Source organism: Musa acuminata, chromosome BXJ3-5, assembly GCF_036884655.1.
Source record: "Musa acuminata AAA Group cultivar baxijiao chromosome BXJ3-5, Cavendish_Baxijiao_AAA, whole genome shotgun sequence".
Taxonomy (NCBI): domain Eukaryota; kingdom Viridiplantae; phylum Streptophyta; class Magnoliopsida; order Zingiberales; family Musaceae; genus Musa; species Musa acuminata.
The window spans coordinates 45,150,151-45,172,096 of NC_088353.1; the positions used below are offsets into that span (position 1 = coordinate 45,150,151).

The 21,946-nt window shown below is 36.3% G+C and overlaps 2 protein-coding genes across 7 annotated transcripts; one reads left to right on the forward strand and one right to left on the reverse strand.

Annotated features, from left to right (window-relative positions):
- Nucleotides 1-1,985: 1,985 nt before the first annotated feature.
- LOC135637625 (histone acetyltransferase TAP1-like) lies at nucleotides 1,986-11,911 on the forward strand. 3 transcript variants are annotated; one of them, XR_010496340.1, is made up of 9 exons: nucleotides 1,986-2,297; nucleotides 5,186-5,268; nucleotides 7,880-7,940; nucleotides 8,682-8,865; nucleotides 10,288-10,387; nucleotides 10,488-10,588; nucleotides 10,743-10,836; nucleotides 11,367-11,535; nucleotides 11,605-11,911. XR_010496340.1 is itself a non-coding variant. In XM_065150282.1 (8 exons), exons 1-8 carry the CDS (start codon nucleotides 2,080-2,082, stop codon nucleotides 11,444-11,446), a joined length of 921 nt encoding a protein of 306 aa, XP_065006354.1. In that variant the 5' UTR covers nucleotides 1,986-2,079; the 3' UTR covers nucleotides 11,447-11,911. The 3 variants fall into 3 exon arrangements, 1 of the variants encoding a protein (XP_065006354.1); XR_010496339.1 differs by having other exon boundaries at nucleotides 11,618-11,911; XM_065150282.1 differs by having other exon boundaries at nucleotides 11,367-11,911.
- Nucleotides 11,912-13,595: 1,684 nt separating this feature from the next.
- On the reverse strand, nucleotides 13,596-19,434 carry LOC135639197 (GCN5-related N-acetyltransferase 3, chloroplastic-like). 4 transcript variants are annotated; one of them, XM_065152998.1, is made up of 5 exons: nucleotides 18,910-19,431; nucleotides 17,439-17,479; nucleotides 16,866-16,922; nucleotides 13,890-14,078; nucleotides 13,596-13,826 (listed from the first exon to the last, which is right to left on the reverse strand). In XM_065152998.1, exons 1-4 carry the CDS (start codon nucleotides 19,396-19,398, stop codon nucleotides 13,913-13,915), a joined length of 753 nt encoding a protein of 250 aa, XP_065009070.1. In that variant the 5' UTR covers nucleotides 19,399-19,431; the 3' UTR covers nucleotides 13,596-13,826; nucleotides 13,890-13,912. The 4 variants fall into 4 exon arrangements, with proteins under 4 accessions (XP_065009070.1, XP_065009069.1, XP_065009072.1 ...); XM_065152997.1 differs by having other exon boundaries at nucleotides 17,439-17,497; nucleotides 18,910-19,430; XM_065153000.1 differs by lacking the exons at nucleotides 13,596-13,826; nucleotides 13,890-14,078 and adding an exon at nucleotides 15,936-16,115 and having other exon boundaries at nucleotides 18,910-19,434.
- Between the last annotated feature and the right edge of the window lie 2,512 nt (nucleotides 19,435-21,946).

The following is a 21,946-nucleotide window of genomic DNA, read 5'->3' on the forward strand; positions in this document are numbered from 1 at the left end:
CATTGTGGTACGGAAGAGACTCTTGGATATCTCATATCGCTGAGCCCTTTTCTGTTCCTCAAACAATTTGCGAAGATGTAGGAGAATGGATCTATCGTCCATCTTTTTATGTTATCTCTATAACTCAAGAGTCATGGAGCCTAACATATAATACTGAGTAAGAGTGGAGTCATCTATGTACTTCACGTAGTGAGTGATCTTATCCTCGCTTGCCCCTTCTTTGAGCATACGCATCACTATATGAAGAACATATGTGATTTTCTCCACCGTGAGAACAATTCTCAAGTTGTGGAGCCAATCCGTATAATTTGGATCAATGAGGTGATTAACATCAAGTACGTCACATAAGTGATTTGAACATAATATTTTTTTTAAAATAAAGATATAGTATAAATAAATAACATACATATTTTATAAAAATAAATAATTAAGATAAGGACTTCTATCTTAATATACTCATACTATTTTCTCGTGAAATATACAACTCCATCTAGTATGTGAATCGAAGACCCCCGACGAATCTTTAGTGGGGATCGGGATCTAATTAACATCTTAACGTAACCTCGAGGGACTCGACCAATCATGCTTAGCCCGTAAATATAGATAATTGTTGTCGATCACAACTCTTTGTGATTCTTATCCTATTCGGCCTCCGAACCACCATGGCCTCAAGGGACTCGACCAACTATAGTATTCGGTTAAGTTATCACCTTTGTTACAAGATGAGTTTGATTCGATGATATGCTCTCGAGGAACTCGACTAAGCATACTATATTCTTAGGTCACCGGTGACATCTCTCTGTCGTAGGTAAGATATCGAATTACGATATAGGTGAGTCTCAAGGGGCTCGACCAATTCAACCTACATCGGGAATTAATTCCTACCTATAATGATGGAAGGCCACTTGGGTCAATCTAATTGTCTCACGTTTACTGACTTAATATTATCAAAAGAAGAGATTTTGATTTGATCTCCTAATACACACACACACACACACACACACACACACACACACACACATATATATATATATATATATATATATATATATATATATATATATATATATATATATATATAAGCAACTATAAAATGATAAAATACCAAAATAATAATAAGTAAAAAGAGTACATATCATGTCACATACCATCACTCACGTGATTGACTTATAGGGCACCTATGACTAATATACTCGTATTTTCTTTACAGTACAATCATTATGTGATGGCCCTACTCAATCATTATGTGATGGCCCTACTCAACTAAATATGAGATGTTGGCATCATTATTGTAACACCCCACTTAGTCCTACATCAGAAGTGGGTAATGACTATGATTAGCTTATATGGGCCTGATGAGTGTACTATGATAATTTTCGCTTAAGTATTTTGATCTATGGTTGAAGAATCAAAATGAAGTTATTGGCTGCTTATCAAACTCGAGTCGTGACATTTGGTATCAACGCCGATCTAACATTTGGGTAGGATGAGAGGGCTCGAGTAGGAAAGAGCTACCCGTGGATGAAGTCATTGTATCGTGATCTTCTTTCATCGTTGTAAATGGATTCATTGATAATTATTTTTTTTTAAGTTATACATTAACCTTAGAAATGGTAGCCATACATTGCAAGATATCTATGTATATTTTTTCAACGAAAAATTTTATAAAATAATATGATTATGATTGACTTATATGGGCTCGAGCATATACGGAGAAATGCGAGAGTAGGCCCGTTCGATCGACATAGTAAACTAGAGTCAACTCGGATACTCGACTCGAGACCACGATACGACCCATCCGATTTGCCAGGCCTGATCTAAGGTTCTGCAATGTTACGGTCCAGATCGTGACAACCAGACTTGCTCCTCGCATACGAATCCGACGTTGGTTATCCAACATGGAGTGTGGCCGCTGGACTCGGCCGATGTCTGATCTGCTGGTGGGGGCCCAAATATTGCACCGAATCGGTTCCATCCTTCCCTCTCCTCGCAGCAGGAGCCGCAAATCACGACTCTCGTGCGCGCAGCGCAACGCGTGATCGACGCAGATGACGCACTGAAGCGGTCGATAATCGATTGATGGTGCCTGCTGTGAAGTGTCTGGAATCCCTCGTCTTCTCCCCTCACTCTCCATCTCCTTATCTCATATCTCTCCCTCGCTCTCTTGCGAGACACCCATTTACAATTACAACAAAAATAGGAGGAATCAAACTAAGAAGAATAAGGCGTTGTTTAGGGCACATAAACGCAGAACGAACCATGCCTTTCGGCGCTTCCATCCCTTCGCCTCCTCCTACGTAAGCTTTTCTCTCCTCTTTCGCTTAGCAATATTCCACTTATTAGTTCTGTCCTCTTTCAATTTTGCTGCTCTGAATTTTGTTTATCAATCCACGTACAGAAGAGCATTAGATTCTGAGGCTTTCGGCTTTTGACTCAGTATTGTGCTCCAATCCCTTTTAATCACCTCAGTTTGGTAGCATGAAAGGGGATTTCCAAACAATTTCAGTAACCCATGTTTTATTTAATTGGCTGCCCCGGTGAGCCATTGGAACCGTTGACAAGATGCATACTTCGAAAAAAAAAAAAAATTTTTTTGCAGACTACTAGGAAATTATTATCGACGTCTAAGTCAACCCGACATGGTCTAAACCCGAGGGCACAGAAGTGTCTGAGGTGGCTTCGAGATGGAAGTGTTGAGCTTCGGAGGCACCACTTGCACTAAGACCGAGGTCGGAGGAAATTTTCTAACCCAATCCCTCTAACGCTTAAGTTAATGATCGAGGTCTCTTAGTGGGTGTGGATTTTTCTTTTGGGAAGAGAGCTCCCCTGGTGTAACATTAGGGATTAGCTTTTATACCTGATCTTGGAAGAGACAATCTATAACCGCTCCAATGTCCCTCCTCTTGGCCTTTTTTTCACATGGGCGATAAGGGGGAGATAGTCCCGAATTGTCTGCCTTGGTTTTATGTCCACACGGGCAGATGGATGGAGGGTGACTTGGACCTTTTTCTTTCACGATGGCTTGCAAATGGTGGTTAATTGTCGGACTGACTATTAGTATATTCCCTATCATTTATCTCCTCAAAGGTGCGCTTCGGGGCTCTTATGAGAGGGGTTTAAAGTGTAGCATTTAATTCATCCGATACGAGATCATTCGAGATCTCCTCTTATGGGTCGGGTTTTCCCGACAAATGCCTCGTGCGATGCTTCTCGACATTCGTGCCTTTGGTGGAGGCGGAGGTCGGGCCTCCTGACCTCCACATCTCGAGCAGAGGTGGGGGTCAAGCGGCTCGACCTCCACGCCTCGCCCGACCTCCGTGCGAGCATCCTAACCTCCATGTCTCGGGCGGAGGCAGGGGTCGGGTGTCCCGACCTCCACACCTCGCACGACGGTGGAGGTTCGGTTTCTCAACTCATGCGTCTCGAGCATATTTGGCTTATGCCTCTGTTATGATAGATTTTTTCTTACATGAGTCAGGTTTTTACGGCTCACGCGTTTCAGTCACATTCAGTCTGTGCCTCTACCGTGGTAGATTTCTTCTCACGTGGGTTAGGTTTTTCCAACACACGTGTCTCGGGCACATTCGGCTCATGCCTCCGCCGTGGTGGATTTCTTCTCATATGGGTTTTACTGACTCATGCGTCTCTGGCACATTTGGACTGTGCCTCCGCTGTGGTGGATTTCTTCTCACGCGAGTTGAGTTTTCCCAAATCACACGTCTTGAGCACATTTGGCCTATGCCTCCGCCGTGACGGATTTCTTCTTACGCGGGTCGGGTTTTCCTAACTAACGCATATAGGGCACATTTGTCCTGTGCCTCCGCCGTGATGGGTGTTTTCTGACATGGGTCGGGTTTTCCCAACTCGTGTCTCGTGCACATTCGACATGTGCCTTCGTTGTGGCAAATTTCTTCTCACACGGGTCGTGTTTTCCCGACTCATGTGTTTCGAGCACATTTGACTCGTGCCTCTACCGTCGCGGATTTCTTCTCATACGGGTCGGGTTTTTCCAACTCACTCGTCTCGGGCACATTTGGACTGTGCCTCCGTCATGGCAGATTTTTTCTCACGCAGGTCGGGTTTTCCCGACTCACGCGTCTCGGGCACATTTTAGCCTGTGCCTCTGTTGAGGCAGATTTCTTCTCATGTGGGTCAAGTTTGCCCGACATATACGTCTCGGGCATATTTGGCCTGTGCCTCTGCCATAGTGGATTTCTTCTCACGCAGGTCGGGTTTTTTCGACTCACTCGTCTTGAGCACATTTGGCCTGTGCCTTCGCTATGGCAGATTTCTTCTCACGCAAGTCTGGTTTTTTCGACTCATGCGTCTCGTGCACATTCGGTTTGTGCCTCCGTCGTAGTGGGTTTCTAGTCCTTCCTCCGTCGTGATAGATTTTGAGTCCTCCTTTCGCTCTGGCGAGCTTCAAGTCCTTCCTCCACCATGGCAGATTTTGATTCCTCCTGCCTTGGTGAGCTTCAAGTCCTCCCTCTGCCCTGACGGATTTTTTTAACTTATTAGGTGCGAATAACTTGATATGATCTCATTTTTTAATTGCCACCACCAAAAACAAGATGTAATATCCCTAACTATTTGTTTAGTTTTAGTTGCAAGTATAGAAATTTAGGACTTAGCACTTGCAATTGTTTACACTGCATTTATGCAAGTTTGCAGGTCGTTACTACGAGGTCTGAGAAGGATCAATATATGCAACCTTACATCTAAATACACAAAGAGGCTGTTCTAGTGACCTGAACCCATGTCGCTTCCCATTGAACCAAGGCTCACTCTCTAGGCTTGGAATTATCCTACACATGATATATCATTTCTATATTGAGGATGGAATTATCTAATGCATGATATATGACTTCTTTATTGAGAAAAATATAAAATATCTACATTCTACTATAAGTGTGATATTACCTCTTAAAGAACTATGAAAATTTATTAACCATTTCTTGAAAATGCTACTTGGAATTTGAAGTGCAAAATGTAAAATTGTAATATTGCTTTAGTGATCCTGGTATATGTTTGATTGCATATGACTTCTCAAGTTACATAAATCTTCAGATGGACTGTGTTATATGATATGGCATTGGGAATCAGATAAGCTAAATTCCTGAATGAAGGTTTTTAAGATATAATGATTCTATTGTCTTCTTATTGTTACATATCTTGGCCATCTCAGATATTTGGTTCATCACCTTGCTTGCTGGTTTCAAGTTTCAAACAAGTGCTGGATTCATAATGGACTCTCTGGGTTCGTTCCAGGTTAAGCACCTTCATTTTAAGTCACTCAAATGGTTTTTACATTTATAATCACATTGTATTCGAAGTAAATTATGCATATTTTACTCATTTAAAATTAAAACTAGTATGTTTTTTGTATTTACTCTGTAATCAGAATGAATTTTGCTATATTACATAATCAAAAGAATCACGCCTATATTACTACCTGTGCTAGCAGAGAAATATGTATCTTTATTAACAGTTGTTGTCAAACTATCTTTGGCTTTATATTGTTACTGTAATATGGTTAAAGTTCTGTGATTTGCTTCCTATGCAATTGTTAAACTATTGGTGACTTAGTGTGATGCTACCTTTGGGCCTTCACAACTCATGGCTTGGCATTGTAATTTTCTTCCCTTTTCATATTACAGTAGTTGTTTTCCTTTTCGTCCTTTTGTTCTTTATGGTTTGACTCCTAAAAGGGGGGATGTCTTTTTGTTCTTTGTATTTTCCCTTTTAATCCTTAACCCTTTTTGGATGACTTGGAAGGTGCATGATGATGCCTTGTTTAATGGCCTTTGATGCACTCCTCTAGTTCCCTACAGGATTTCCACTATGATATATACTCTGAATTCATGCATATCTGAAGGGACCAAAGACATAAGGCAAGTCTTGGTTAAGTGGCAAGTTCCGGATGCTGGATGGTGTAAAATCAATGTAGATGGATACTGGAGCCAAACTTTGGTGGTGGTGCTGGTTTTGTGGTTTGTTTAAGCTATGGTCGATGTATTATGACAGGCTGCAAATGTATACAGCAAGGGAAACGTTTGCTCTAGGAGTTAATTGCAATCAGAGAGGGCACTGAACAGGCCTTAGCTAATGGTTTATAAATAATTCTGATTGAATCAGATGTTATGGCTGTAGTCAAATTCTCAACAAAGAGTGTGATCCTCTCTATGACAACTCATAAATTTAGTAAGGGACTGTGAATGTTTTCTCAATCAATGTATGGATTTCAAAGTGCTTTGTGTTTAGGTAGGGCAACAAACCAATTAACTAGTTAGCCAATTTTGCTAAGAGATCAAAGTTTTTCTTTGGAAGGCAACTGGCCTTCCAATTTGCTTGTCTTACCTAGCTTTGATTCCCAGGGCTCCTTTTGTATCAAGTTAAACTTATATAATTTTCTTATTTTTTGGAAAAAGAAAAAGAGGGGTAATATGCACATAAGGGAGTGTTGGGAAAAGATTATATATAGAGTCCTAAATATGCGGAAGCGACAAACACTATAATATTCTTTTTTTCTCTTTATATGAATCAAATAAGATATAATTTAATATAAAATATATTGTTAATATTCTAATAGTGCAAGCCAATCCTATTAGTGATAGAATACTATGTAAATCACGAGACAAGATTTATGTGGAAAGGTCCTTCAACGTGAAGGAAAAAAATCACGAGCAAACTAGATCAATCTTCCACTATAAAATAATAGGACTATAATGTTACTCTCTCTAGAGTAACTAGAGGATATCAATATCATATGAAAACTAGACATTTAGATGAGTTTTACGAAACCAGGGGAAAAAACTGAACAGAAAAAGAAACCTTAAAGATCTACACCGATCAATTTAAACAGCATGGTGTCTAGATCAACATAAAAAAAATCATGATAATCGGAACCAATTTCACTAACCAATAATCAAATCTTTCTTCTTCCTAGATGAAAGCTCTTTTCTTTCCTATGACGGCCATCTTTTAGGTTTTTCTTATCTAACTCATATAAGATTAGGGTTAGGGTTTTTTAATTAACCCCCATGGGTCTCACCACTTAAGTCATGGGCAGGACCACCCAACTGGGAGATCAGCATAATTGTTGTTTCATAGCCTGACTAAACTGTATGAGTCGGTACCACTAGTACTAGGAAACTAAATCCCACCAAGCTTTGAAATTCCATGGAAGCCATATTGTGAAACCAATTTGATTATTCTTTTAGGAAACTGGAAAGCCTGATACTTGTCCAGTTGAACTCATGATATGATTCTCAGTGTTACTGTGATTCTAAAAAAGAGAAATGATTTATCAAGGAAGAAAGTTTTGATTAGAGTATATGACCAAAAGCTTATGTCTGTGTTGTTTACTTCTTTGTCCTGACAAATTTATACAATCAATATTTTATCTATTGTGTTATTTGTTTAGTGTTTCTTGGTTTCTTAAACATTTTTATTAGCTATTTTTCCCTCATTCCACTTTCATGTTGTTTCTTGATCAGTCTTCTTTCTTGGTAACATTTTTTTTTTAATTTTCAAATCGAAGTCTCGAACCATTCTTCAAGATCTAAAGAAAGTTCAAGACTTAAAGGTCTGTAAATCAATGAAATTTAGTGTAATGGAGGCTTGTTTCTTTGTATCTTGCGGTAACATGATGAACACCTTTGAATTGTTTCACACTTAAACTTTGATCCACATAATTCTTTTCTTGGCCCAGGAAGAGTAAAGCAAAATCCAATAGCAATTCTGTATAGGCATGATATACAATTCTAATTTGTTGTTTCTTTAGTATCATATCTTTGTTGCCATGTTAAATTTCAATATTAAAAGCATTTTACCTTTTTTTGGGCACTAGGAATCAATGATGCACATATTTGTTTTGCAGCAAAAAGAAGGGCAATGGTTCTGCCTTTGAGGGCTAGCTTTTGGGATTCCATTAAATCTGGGTAACTGAAAATGTACATTAACTTTTCATTCATATGATCTATATATGTTTTTTGAGGATTCTCATCGTACTTGATGTTATATGCTAAATTTTCAATTCCTTTATTCTTCTCAAACTTTACTGGAATCAAATAAATTTTATTGCAATCTATAACTTGTTACTCATCTTCACTATGGTTTTATGTTTCAATTTGGGAAAATAGATTTTTGGATCAATTTGACTTGTATTTTTTTTTGACTTGCAATCTTAACAAGGCATTCTTATATCAACAATATAGCCTCTTCATGTTTTACTAATCTTCTGGGAAATAATGAGGTTGTTTGCAGTCATGTTTGGTTGGCAAGTGAAAAATTACTGGCTAGGATAATTAATATTCTATTAATTGCTAGCTTATGATGTTTGGTGCTTCACTCTGTCTCCTTTTGAGGGGTTTTGAGTAATGCTGAAAGTTGTTTCAAAAAGATATATATTTAATTAAGGCAACTCTGGAGGGGTTCAACATTTATTCTTGTACAGAGCTAAATGTGCTTGTACATACCTAGTTAAATATTAGGGACATATGTCAACATTTGCAAACATGCATACATAAGTAGGCAACAACCACTGTATTGCTATATTTATTTATTTTTTATTGTTGGACTGTGAGGTATCACCTTCCTTGACATAGCAAATGATGTTGCATGTGAAATTCTGCTTCTTTGAACTTAGTGCATATTCAACTAACTCATATTTGATTATGCAGCTTCTTGAAGAATAACAACTCAACACAAGTTGTTGAGCCACCTTCAACTTTTATGGAAGAAGACCCCTTTCCACAAGATATAGTGCTTCTTGAAAAGACCCAACCTGACGGAACATTTGAGCAGATCATCTTTTCTTCAGCTGGAGACGTTGATGTATATGATGTGCAAGCTTTATGTGATAAGGTACTTAAAAAATATTGTCTCATTTTTATGTTCTAGACATAAACCCTTTTTAATTTTCTTTCATTTTTTTGTTTCTTATATACTGTATAAAGTATAAACTGTGTATTGCTTCTAATACCTAATATTGTGATTTTCCCTCTTGCTTTTTAAGCCATTGACTTTTTGTAGATAAACATAGTATAGCTATCATTTTATTTGATATTTGGAACTTCATAACGTATAAGAAATTCATTGATTTTCCAAGAAAAGACCCAAGTTTTGGGTTTTTCTCAGAAAACATCCTTCATTTTTCTCTTATCTTTCAAGACAATAAAAATACCCTTATTGATATCTAACAGCTAAACCCAGCTAAACTAAATCAGTCAAACATTCAATCGATGATAAACCAATCGGTTACAATGTTTTTAATTGGGTTAAAAGATATTTTTCTTATTGAACTAAAAACACTGAAACCCTATTCAAAACAATGCAATTCAGTCTTAATTAATTCAAATTCTCATAAATATTAAATATTAACTTTATTATATGTATTAAGGTTTCATGAAATATTTTATTTAGAGTTCTTAAGTGATTTTGAATGAAAATTAAGAATATTTTGACATATTTCAAAATAAAGGATGACAAATCCTTATTTTTTTATGGAACCTTAAATTTAGGTCTATAATTTTTGAAAAATATTATAATATTTATTTTATTTAGTAAAAAGAATTATATTCAAACAAATATTCTCATTAGAATGTTTTTTAATAGACTTACAAGGTTTTTGTCACTAAAATAAAACATTGTAACTCAAATAAAAAAACATTGTAACTCTATTTAATTAATTGAAATTTTCACTAACAATAAATATCAATTTTACAATATGTTTGGATGTATTATAAAAATATTAATATGAGAATTTCAATGATTTTGAATGAAAATTATGAAGATGTTAACATATTTCAAAATAAACCATGATAAGAATTATAAATTTCACTTTGTCTTAAATTTAGGTGTAAATATTTTTAAAATCCTATAATATTTATAATAATTTATTATGAAAGAATGAGAATAAAAAATAATGAGACAATACTAAGGGCAAAACTTGGTACAATGATAAGATTATGCCTTTGAAAGCAGGATTCGAGCCAAAAAACAACCTCTTGTATTGGATATTAGTTCTCCCCAGACCCCACATTGGTAGGAGCTTTGTGTATTGGATACGTCCTTATAAATCTATTCAAGATTTGAACCTAAAGATTGAAAACTAGGTTATTTTTGCCCAAACTTAGACAAAAAAAAATCTAAACTAGAAACACGAGGTGAGATATTATAGGTGGTGGATCAGATACACCAGGTCTTACCAAAGCTTTTAACAACTATCTTGGTTTGGCTATACTAACTAGTTATATTTCCTGTTCTTCCTATAATTTGATCTGACAGGTAGGATGGCCCCGAAGACCACTAACAAAAATAGCAGCATCTTTGAAAAATAGTTATCTGGTTGCTACACTTCATTTAATAAGTAGGTCTCCAGGCACAGGTACTTGCTGTTTTCAGAATCAACTTTGCTGATACCTTGTGCTTGTTTGTAGACTTACAACAACTTTATATTGTGATTTTTTCAATCAAATATTTCACAGAGGGGATTGATCAGAAGCAACTTATTGGCATGGCTCGTGCCACCTCTGACCACGCATTTAATGCGACAATATGGGATGTCCTTGTTGATCCTTCCTATCAGGTGAGGCACAATCATATATTTTCATTTTGTTAATACTAAACTGAAGATCTTGTCAAAATCTTCATATGCAGTTACATTGTTCGTTTCGGATGTATTTACCTAGGAAAATCCTTGTAATGTGCACAAAGCTTGTGAAACTTTGATGCTTTTTCAGGGGCAGGGTCTAGGTAAAGCACTTGTGGAGCAGCTAATCCGGGTGTTGCTGCAAAGAGATATTGGCAATATAACTTTATTTGCAGATAATAAAGGTACTAGTTAAAAGGTCACAAGTGGTATCTTTTGCGTACAGTTCATAAATTTATCAAGCTAGAAGTGTTGCAAAACTTCATCTTGGTTGATATCTATCATCATTCAGTTAGCTTCTACGAATGTGCATAAGTATGAAGGATTTCCTGTTTCCACCTGATGTGTGGCTATTTAGCTTCCAGATTCTGGGTATATTGACTTATAACATGTTAGTTTAAATAACAACTGCTGCAAGATTTAACTTTCCTGACTGCCAATATTATTTTGTCAAAAGAAATATAAAAAAGACGACCAATACTATTAAATTGTTTAACCATAATACATGAAAGAACTCAAATGTGAGGTCTCCTTGAAAAAATAGCTATTTTTAGGTTGTAACCATCAATGATTTTGGATCTTGTCTTGAGGTTTCTGATATCGTACTGTGTTCCTTTCATTTATAACCACATGCATGGCATTTTTTTCAGGTATTTTGTTTATAATGCTACAAACTTTGAAATTCATTATGTTGTCATGCCGTTATTAACTGCAGTGGTGGATTTCTACAAGAATTTGGGATTTGAAGCTGATCCTGAAGGTATCAAGGGCATGTTCTGGTACCCAAGATATTAGTGATCCCGATGACTCCATGGTCTCTAAATGTGTTTTGGGTACTAGAAATTACATGGGCTGTCTGAAAGTAATGGTGCTATTACAATTATGTAAGTATATGAACGTTGTTTGAGTTAATTTTGCTATTTTAAAATTCATTCTCATGATGTCGGGTGAAGCTTCATTGTGTAGATTGCTAGAGATCTGTCTTTTTGACAGACATTCAGCATGGATGTTAATGTTCCCAGAAAAGATGTCTAAACGAGGTGGGAGTTATAGTTCCATTATGCCTTTTATCTTTCTTACACCCAAGTGGATAATCAGTTCTATTGTCCCAGTCCGAATATTTGCTAATTACATGTGAAGCGTCCTGAGAAATACTTGGGAGTACTAATAGATGTGATACTTGAGCCTTGTAAAACTGATGACTTCCATGTATGTCTTGCTATTTTTCATGGCTTTTGATGCTGTGCATCATTACACTCATGCAAGTGGTCTTATTGTTATTTGTTTACTTAACGTTCTTTAGATGATTTTGTTTTAGATGGATGGAATTTATTGAAAAGCCAAACATGAAAATCCATACTGAGTGCTGTAACAATCTTGCCAAATATGGACAAGATTAAAATTGGCTTATAAGGGTCTGATGAGTATACTACTATCAACTTCAGTTTAAGTATTTTGGTCAATGGTTTAGATCAAATGAAGTTGATAGGCTAGTTAGCCCATCAGGCTCGGGTCATTATATTTGGTATCAGAGTCGACCTAGCATTTGGGTATGGTGACGGGACTCGAGTAGGAAAGGTGATTGTAACACCCCTGATTAGTCCCACATCGAAAGTGAGTAAGATTAAAATTGACTTATAAGGGTCTGATGAGTGTACTATTATCAATTTCAGTATTTTGGTCAGTGGTTTAGACCAAACGAAGTTGATAGGTTAGTTAGCCCATCAAGCTCGGCTCGAGTCATTATAAGTGTTGATGTTATTCTTAAACTTTCATTGTTGACTTCCGTAAACAAATAGCACATGAGTCTTGCATTATTAGCTGGATGGATTGTGCAGCAAAAGATTTCATTGCAGCTTTTCTTTTGTGATTATTGCTTAGTGCGTTGCATCTGTGCGTATGACCTTAGGCGGGTCCTGCATCGTGTGCATTGGCTGAAGATTTTTTTTCCAGTGCGAGTGTTCTTCGAGATGTGATCCATTAGTGCTGGAAGGATTGATTACGTTAAACAAGCTGCGGGTCTCTCATTTTTTGAAAAAAAGAAATTGCTATTCGATAGCTTTAATTCCAATGGGTCAAGGTGGAAAGGAAAAGAAAAGTCTTAGGTTGCAAGGTTGTTTAGAAATATTTTTAAAATAAAATTATAAAAAATAAAAAAGGAGATTATAAATAATAATAATAATAATTGATTTTTGTGGTGGGACTGCACTATTATTTAATTTATTTACTCCAAAATTTGATTGTTATCACCCCAAAAATATTTCATGCAACTGATATGCGTAGACTATCTAATATCTATCAGTCCATCCATCACACAAGTCTATGAGAGATTAATCATTTCGAGAATGTAAGTAACCTAAAGAGTTGAAAACTCGGGATGGTAAATATGATGTGAACTGCTGGCAAAAGATCCGATTTTTATCAATTCGCCGACGAAATAGATTTAGGTCAACCTAAAAGTGACACCGATATTATTCTTTTTGTTTTCTTGTTTTTGTTTTTGTTTTTTACTTTATTCTCTTCTCCTCCCATCACCAATCACCAAGAGGAAGCGAAACAAAAGGAAAATAAACAAAAAGCACTCGAGGACAATGTCCACAACAACCGGTGGCAGTGGTGGGAAGGTGGGGAGTGGGGGAGGCGGTCTCCTGTGAGAGGATTCAAAACAAACCATGTAGAAAATTGTGAGAAACATTATCGTATTTTGACCTCTCTTTAAAGGCGGTACCAACCATCAGTCATGCCACATGGATTTGATATAAAATCTTTATGTTTCCTCGGACAAGAATGGAAATGCCACTGTAAACTACCTCCCTCAATCCAAGGTCTTGCTGACAGTTGAACTCCGGAATAATTCCAGTCCGAGTTTTTACTTCAGGAAGCAACAAAGCAGCAAATTGGACCTTTTTGCAACAAACGATGTGTTTCAGAAAGGGCTCTCGCAGGAGAAAACAAATAAGAAACTATTCCAACTTCACCAAGTCAAAAAAGGAAGCAAATTTCCTTCCTTCTGTCCGCTGTATATATTTTTGCTATATAAATATAGGAAGATCATTTCTTGCAGCCAATAGCCATTCATTACCTCCCCACTGATGTTACCAACAATTTATGGTCACCAGAAGCAGTTAGAGATAAGCTGAGGCAAAAGTTGGTCCATGCACGTTTTTCTCGCCCCCTACATAAAGCATGCCAATAAGAACAAGTTAAATAGCAAGAGTTGTTGAAGATAACTTTCTACCTCATACATTCTCCGGCTGAATTCTATTTACAATGGCATGGGACTCGAGCAGGAGGAACCAAAAGTAGCATTCTACCAGCAGGTTGGATTGCTTGATTGTTGGTCAGGAATCCCGTGGCAGTTCGTGTATACATCATCGTAGTAGACCCAAGGCAATCCTCTCCAAATCCGCATGCCTTAAAAAACAAGCTGCAAAAATTGCACACTAACATTGCAGCTGGCTTTTTCCCAAGCCATACATAACATAATTGCTAGCACATTACCATACAATCAAGAGTGAAAACAACCAAATGGGAAGGCTTGCCTGTAATAGTGCATCAGAAAAAAGCTACAAGTATATCCCAATTCTTTTATGTACAAACTAATGTTGCTCAGTTACTGATCAAGGTACCAGAAACCATAATGTTAGGAAAAGAAGCACAGACAAATATGATAGCTTGATTAGGCTATTATGTAAAAATTATAATAGTTGATATAATACAAGATTTTAGAGAAGTTGATGATCCAGTTCACCAAGTTGGCTGATATTACACATAAGCATATGAACATCAATTAGTGATTAAGGAGACACATCAATTGCTCTGCATTCATAAAGCACAACAAACCAAAAATGATTTGATAAAGAAATTCTAAACATGAAAGAATATTTTGTTTGGCAGGAAAAGAAACTTTAGTGGCTTTATTAATGTGGTAAATAAGAAAATCCATCAGAAGAATCATTTTTTTATATATTTGTATATGCTCTTGATCTGTTTCTTAAGCTACCTTTGCTGTCCTGAATATGCAAATGATAGCATTTTGATTTGACGTACAAACGGCCACTAAAAGAAAAGAAAGCAAACCACTCAAGTGCCTACAGATACATTCTCAATCTGTTCGCCCTATCAAATAAAAAATCACCCATAATAACAAGCCAAGATAATTACAGAAAGTACTGCAATAAAATAAAAAGGAACAAGAAGAGATGGTTGCCAAAGTTTTATTTTTTGTCTGCCAATACCGAATGCTCTAGATACATTGCTCCTAAACTAATTTAAAACAACATCTGTTAAAATGTTTGTAGCACCAAATCAGCAGTCTATAGTGAAGAGCCAGACCAGGACCAGTTATATGCCATTCAGCTTTAAGCTAGACAGATGTCTAGAATATGCCATTCTATTTAATAATCTCTCTTTTGATAGCTGACAAAATAATGTGTCACTCATTAGGCAAAAGGCAAGTGCTACTCTAGCTCCTAAAGTTAAGATTATCAGAAGCACATTTCTCATCGATTTGAGAAAGATGCTGAGGACTAAAATGCAAACAAGGATTATTTTGTATACCACTCCCAGTATGTTCCTGGTCAGAACATGTACTGGTGGTATGACACAATCCACGTGTTGATTGGCATGAGCCAACCACATTGCCAAAAGGGTACTGCTACACCCTTGGCCCCATATAAATACTTGAACACAGGATCATATGTCTCAGTTCAGCAATCATTTGAGTGTAGATATTTTGCAAATATGAATATTTACTCCTAAAGAACGGTTATAAAATGATATTACACAAAGTTGCAAGAAGAAGATGACTATATATTTTTGTTTTGTGCACTAGTTCAACAAGAATCCTTTGATGCACAAGAACTAGTTAGTCCGAGGATAACCAACTTCTAGTTAGCTGTACTAGCATACACTACAAGTATTTCATGGTACAAACAAGGTTAATTACTTCACACAAATGTCCACCTCTCTTATCCACAAGTTGTTTCAGAAAACATCTTTCATTGGCAATATATATGAACTTCCATAATTTCCCCTCACTATTTCGAAAGTGATAACCTGTGCTACTAACCTTTGAATCAAGGATTTAAGTCTAGCCTATGCTGATAAAACAGGCAATTTTTTGTGGACATGCTTCCAGAAACAAGACCCTTAGCACTGGGTTCAGTGTTGATGAGCAATAAAAGCATTTCTTGTGTCCATGAGTTTTAATCCTAACTGGTTTGAGTAGACCTGAACTGAGTCGAATTAAATAAACCAACCACTGTTCCGTTGTACAAGCACTCTCTTATCTCCCATTCTGAAACTGAGATGCAATCAAGACTTCCAACGGGAGATATAGCATCTCCATGTAATTGCAGCACTCTGACACTACCCATTGAACACTAAACAAAGCACGAATGATCTGCCTGAAAGGAGCTTCTGTCAACCATCAGAAAGTGGTATGTGATATTTTCCTGTTCTCCTGATAAAGAGAGAAACAACTCAACAAGAACGCACAAATTTTTTATTTCCTATTTAGTGACCCTGTTATGTTCAGGTGAGCAGAATACAGAAAAGCTATCATCCAATGTAAATAAATTTTAACAGCCTATCAGGATCCGCTACTCAAGTGATACTTAGTATCTTGCTGTTTGAACATTAGGCATACACAATGCTTATCTAATGGTGGTGTGACGAGCCATCTTATCAATATCATCATTTGTATACCATGCAATGTAATTTATAGAACCTAAAATTGTCCAAGAGAGATCTGACAAACTTATAATTCATGGAATTCATCAAAGCATTACAAAAGGATGGCCTCAAGTCCTCATCATATATGAAATTCTCCTTTCTCTCTAGAAGACATGTCTGCAGTATAGTAATAATAGTAAAAAACTCCATATCATTTGTAAGTCTAACAGAATTAGAAACCAAGAACAAAACATAGAATTAGTAATTCTAACAGAAAAATATTTGTTGGAAAGTCTTTTTTTTTCCATAAGTGAAATTTTAATTAAGAATATTTGTTGGAAAGTTTATCAGGATAGTGACACAACAAAAAAGAATAGATGTATTCTTAATACTGATCAAGCATTTGCAGCAACAATTGAAGAAAGACTATTTCATCCATCGGATTATGTAACTCTCCCACCCTCCAACAGAAGAAACTATCATGTTTGATCTTGAGCAGGATGAAACTACAAAGTATAAAGAAACATAATGGATGTACCTCTCATTTTCTGAACACAAGGCTGAGATATCATATATGCCTCTACCAGTAATAATCCTGTAGATAAACAATTTCAAAATTATAAAAAAACAGTATGGACTAGTAGATAGGCAAATAATGTTAGGATGATTCAATTATTACAAGCAACTAAAGCTTTCAATATCATGTGAGATCTGAGACTTCCCATATTGTGACAGGAAAAGTAAAAGTGTGTAAGTTTCTGTTGTCAAATGGCGGTCAAACTATAAATATGTAAGTTTCTATCAATAGTTTCTATTGTCAAATTATAAGTGTGTAAGTTTCTATTATCAAAATATAAGTGTGACAACAAAACTTTAGGGCATGCAATAAACATTCAAAAAGCTGTTCACAGATTCAGAACCTAAAGCAATGATTTTGATGACTTACACGCTGTTGAATATGGTTATATCTGAAATTGAACAATAACAGAGTTGTCTGGAATCCATGCTATTAGTTGCCGAAGTGGGATATAAGTCATACAAAGAATTCCAAATGCTGAAGCAAGTTACACTTCAAACAGCATTTACAAGTTTAGAATTTAGATATTCCTACCTTGTGATTCGTTCAACTATCTTTCGTCCGATACCCCGCCCCTGTAAAGAAGGGACAACCTGAAAGGAACTTAATATAAATGACATGAATATTTGCAATAGTGTAATAGTCTAGATGGTACCATATAATAATGTGATACAAGGTCTGGAACTCAATTAACTAAGCTGTTGATTGATCATTCAAACAATGGGAGCAAGAATCCTTTTAAAATAATATATCTGCTAAAGCCATTAAAACATCCATACAAACATTATTGAAATGATCATTGGTACTTCTAGTTGGTCTTTTCACCGAATGAAATTCACTTCCTTATAAAGTGAAAGATTTCACGCTAAGAATTGGAAGTTTAAATTAGTTGGGCTCGTTCTTATTAGCTAAGTCCTTTGGGAATAATGATAACCCAACTAATAATTTATCATGGTATTGGAGTAAGTCGTCAGTTTGAATGTTAGCTTTGCCCCATTTTACAGTACCTAGTGTTAAACTCATTGGCAAATGAGTCTTTGTGCAAAACTTGTTGGTATTTGGTTTGCAAAGTTATCTTGGCTAGTCCACATTGTTAAGCCCCAAATTTCCTCATCTGATGTGCAAAATTTGTTGGTATGTGCACCGTGGGTACATTAGAGGTTAGATATAAGTTGGGACCTTTCCTATCAACTTAAGCTTTTGATAGAGCTGCAACCTTAAGGGAGCCAAAAGAAACTTCTTCACGGAATTACTTTTCATTTTTAACATGGCTTAGAAATTTTCTTATTTTTGTGTTGTACAGTTCCTTATCTAGGGTAACCTATGACGTTCCATGAGATTGGAAATGCAAATATGGTAGTAAGATTAGAATGCATTTGATATAGTAATTCTTCAAATAAAATATCTCTACATATCCACATTATATAACAAATGATGAAGCAAGTACAAAACTAGTTCGGATCTTGCTAAGTAAAAGATGAAGATAAAGAGCTAGTATAAAACAAGAAACACAACACTAACAAAAAGGGTTTATGTACGAATTCTATGGAAGGTTATTATGTCTTTCGTCAAGATATGAATTATGCAACTGAACAAATTAAAAAAAAAAACATGAACCCGCTTCAATTAGTGTTGTGATAGCTTAGACATTTTCATTGAGGTTTTAACATGATTGTTATAATGCAGAACAAGAAGATGGCATTTCCTTGTACAATCAAACACCTAGATGCCTAAATATGTTTCACTTGAGAGAGAACATGTTTTCATCCTGTACAATTGTCACCGGCAACAAAATTGCAAACGAAGACATTTGATTTGGTTAAATTCTAAAGAATAATACTCATCCGATGTGATTGCAAAAAATGACGGCTTGCTAATAACGTTCGGAGCAACATAGTGAAATAAGCGGTCAGACAACTACAAATAGTTGCATTTTTCTTTAAAAGTTGTATTTTTTTGAACCCTTATATCTCGTGAACAAAAGCAAACACTTGATCGACCTTACCACGACATCGTGAATGGAAGCTGTCAATCCACCGTCCGAAACTGCTCGACCGAAGCCCACCAACCGTCGGTCCCGCTCTGCAGGCATGACCCTGTCGAACAATTTCTCGAAGGTAAAAGGGGAGACGTCATAGCGGCCTTCGCCGCAGCCGTCCTCAGCCAAGAATTTCGATCGGCAGAAGACAGAGACAACAACGGAACTGTGGTGGAGGGCCACGCGGAGCTTCTCCGGATCGGCAGACTCGGCTCGGCCGTCCGGGGTGAGGGCCGGGAAGCGGTGGCAAGAGTGGTTGGCGGCGGCGAGGAGGTCCCGTAGCTGGAAGGGATCGACGTGGGATGGGTTGGCGGAGATGGTGATGGGTGGAGGGGGTTTCCTTGCTTTCGGCTGGGGATTAAGACTGGGATTTAAGGAATAGCTGAAGGGGAAACAGGCGGAGGCGGAGGCGGAGGCGGAGACTCTACTGGGGAGGGTAGCGCAGGTGACGGCCATTTAATAATTTTTAGAATGCAGGTGGATAAAAGGGCAAAGAATTCCAACAACTTATATTGCTAGACAACAACGTGACGTGCCTATTTGCACGATGTCTGAATAATTCCTTTAGTTGGTCGTTTGATGATCCAGGGATTGGAAACTTCCACACCCGATTTCTTTTCCACCCCCTTCCCCCTCCCAAAAAAAAATTAAAATTAAAATTAAAATCTCTGCTCTGCATCGGAGGTAACAACAAAATTACACGACTCAGGAGGAAAAATTGTCACAAAAAAATGGGACCTGGATGTCCTAGTTTTTTATCGGAACATATGGAGGAATGATCCCACACACAGTAAGATATGTGTTTCCAACAGTTAGATATCGAATTTACATATGAAGTAACCTCAGAGTTTTAGATTAATATACCTTCCAACAGTCAGATATATTTTTCATTAATCCTAGCTCACCTTCGAATGCCTTAATTAATCATCACATAAATTTTATCTATACCTAATGTGTTTCTTGCATTAACTTATCCATCTTATATATTGTCTCTATAAACCTTTCGGACTCTTCTTAGTGGTGCACCATCATCAGTTATATCTCCAATAATATCATGATATAGATGTTTATAACCATCATAAACTTGTTCATGACTTTCAAAAGGCTTATATTGTTTGTTTGTAAACAATAGTTTTCAAGCCTTCGACGAATCTATTTATTCGATTCAAAAATTCCAGTGACGCAAAGCACCTTCCTCAGGAAACTGATTTCGGTGACTGCCGAAAATACAAAGCTTCAACAGTACAGCTGCATCTTCTTGCTTCCGGAGGCAATCAAGATATGCAATCATATCTTATATTTGAATGAGACAATTTTTCTTACTTGATATTTAGGGGGAAAATGTCTTCCACCAATATGATGGTTGATTATTATGCTTCCAAGTGATGAATTGTCAGGACAGAAAAAGGTGCTACAGGATCCTGGTGCTCCAAGTGGAAAGCTCAGTGATGAAGGAAGCTATGAGTGTGCGGTACTCAGCATTATATATATATATATATATATATATATATATATATATATATATATATATATATATATATATAATTCAATTGCTTAAGAAGCCACTATGCTGACAGACATAAGTAAAATGATAACAACATGAAAGTATCTCTTCTAGGCCTAGATAGCAGCATATGTCAAGTTTAGCCCAATTCCAGACGAGAGTGGACTATAATTTGGCACGCTAAACGGACAGATTAAAATTTCGTGCCCATTAAAATTTTGGCTTAGGTAAATTGTCAAGCATGTAGTAGTCCTCCTAGTGCTGCAGAATTTATTAAATAAGCATTGTGATACGTTAGACTAAGCCCCGACGACAAAAATTTATAGCCTCAGGTAGCATATCTAAAATATATATCTAAAATTGATAGTCGAAGGTTTATTATTGTTAGGAAAAAAATTGTTAGGGACTATTAACTACAAGGACATCTTTTTAGACCACTCATGTGCGTATTTACACATTTTGAATTATTAATTTGGACGTGAAAACGGAGTCCGAAAACCTTTTTTGACTTTAGTAAAGATCAATATTTTTACCTTGATGACATATCGGATAATCTTGTACATGTGTGAGTTCAAATCAGGTAAATCAACATGTTAACAATTTTTTCTCCTAACAATTATTATCTAACTAATTATGCTAATTTAATCATCATAATTACTACTACTAATCTAGAAGATGAGTACATCAATCTAAAACTTTAAAGGCACAAAGGTGCCAAAACCTTAAATGTGTGAAATGCTTGCTAAGCACTTGCAAATATTAAAATATTAAAATATTAAAATATATTATTGTATTTATAATTTAAAAAATATATATTGAGCAAGCAAATCGAGGTATTCTTATTATCTATCTAGTAGTATGATGTTGTAACTCGTACCTACTTAATCATAAGTTGATAATAATATAACAAAACCAAGAAAATAAGATATCTTTAAATAAACTTCTCAAGCTAGTTTGGAAAATAGAAAATCATTTAATAAAAGTTATTGTTACCACATATAGACCTAAAAAAAAGGGTCAAGAAGGAGAAGCTACTTACTAGTTGGCAAAACGCCGTGGAGTGTGACACCGAAGAAGGCAAAAGTGCACAATGGAGGAAGGTTGGGTTCGTGCAACTACAATAGTGCTTGGGGCGGAGGAATGTGCCAGCCAGTCGAAAAATAAAATTGGTTGATGACATAAGACAGACAAATAAAACTTCACATGATGATAAAAGGTGAAGGAGGCTCACAATTAATACTATAAGTTGAAGAAATATATTACACAAGACAGCTCTATTGGTGGGCACAACAGCCATTCAGGATACCCTTATAATATTATTAACTTGGAGCTTATAGAAAGTATACTTAAGAATGCATTTACCTTCCAAGGCTTCTATTCTTAATGAATCTATAAATCACCCTCAATATGTTAGTTTGGTATAGCTAACAAAGTCTTATTGCCTATTCAACACTTTCATATTATATATATATATATATATATATATATATATATATATAT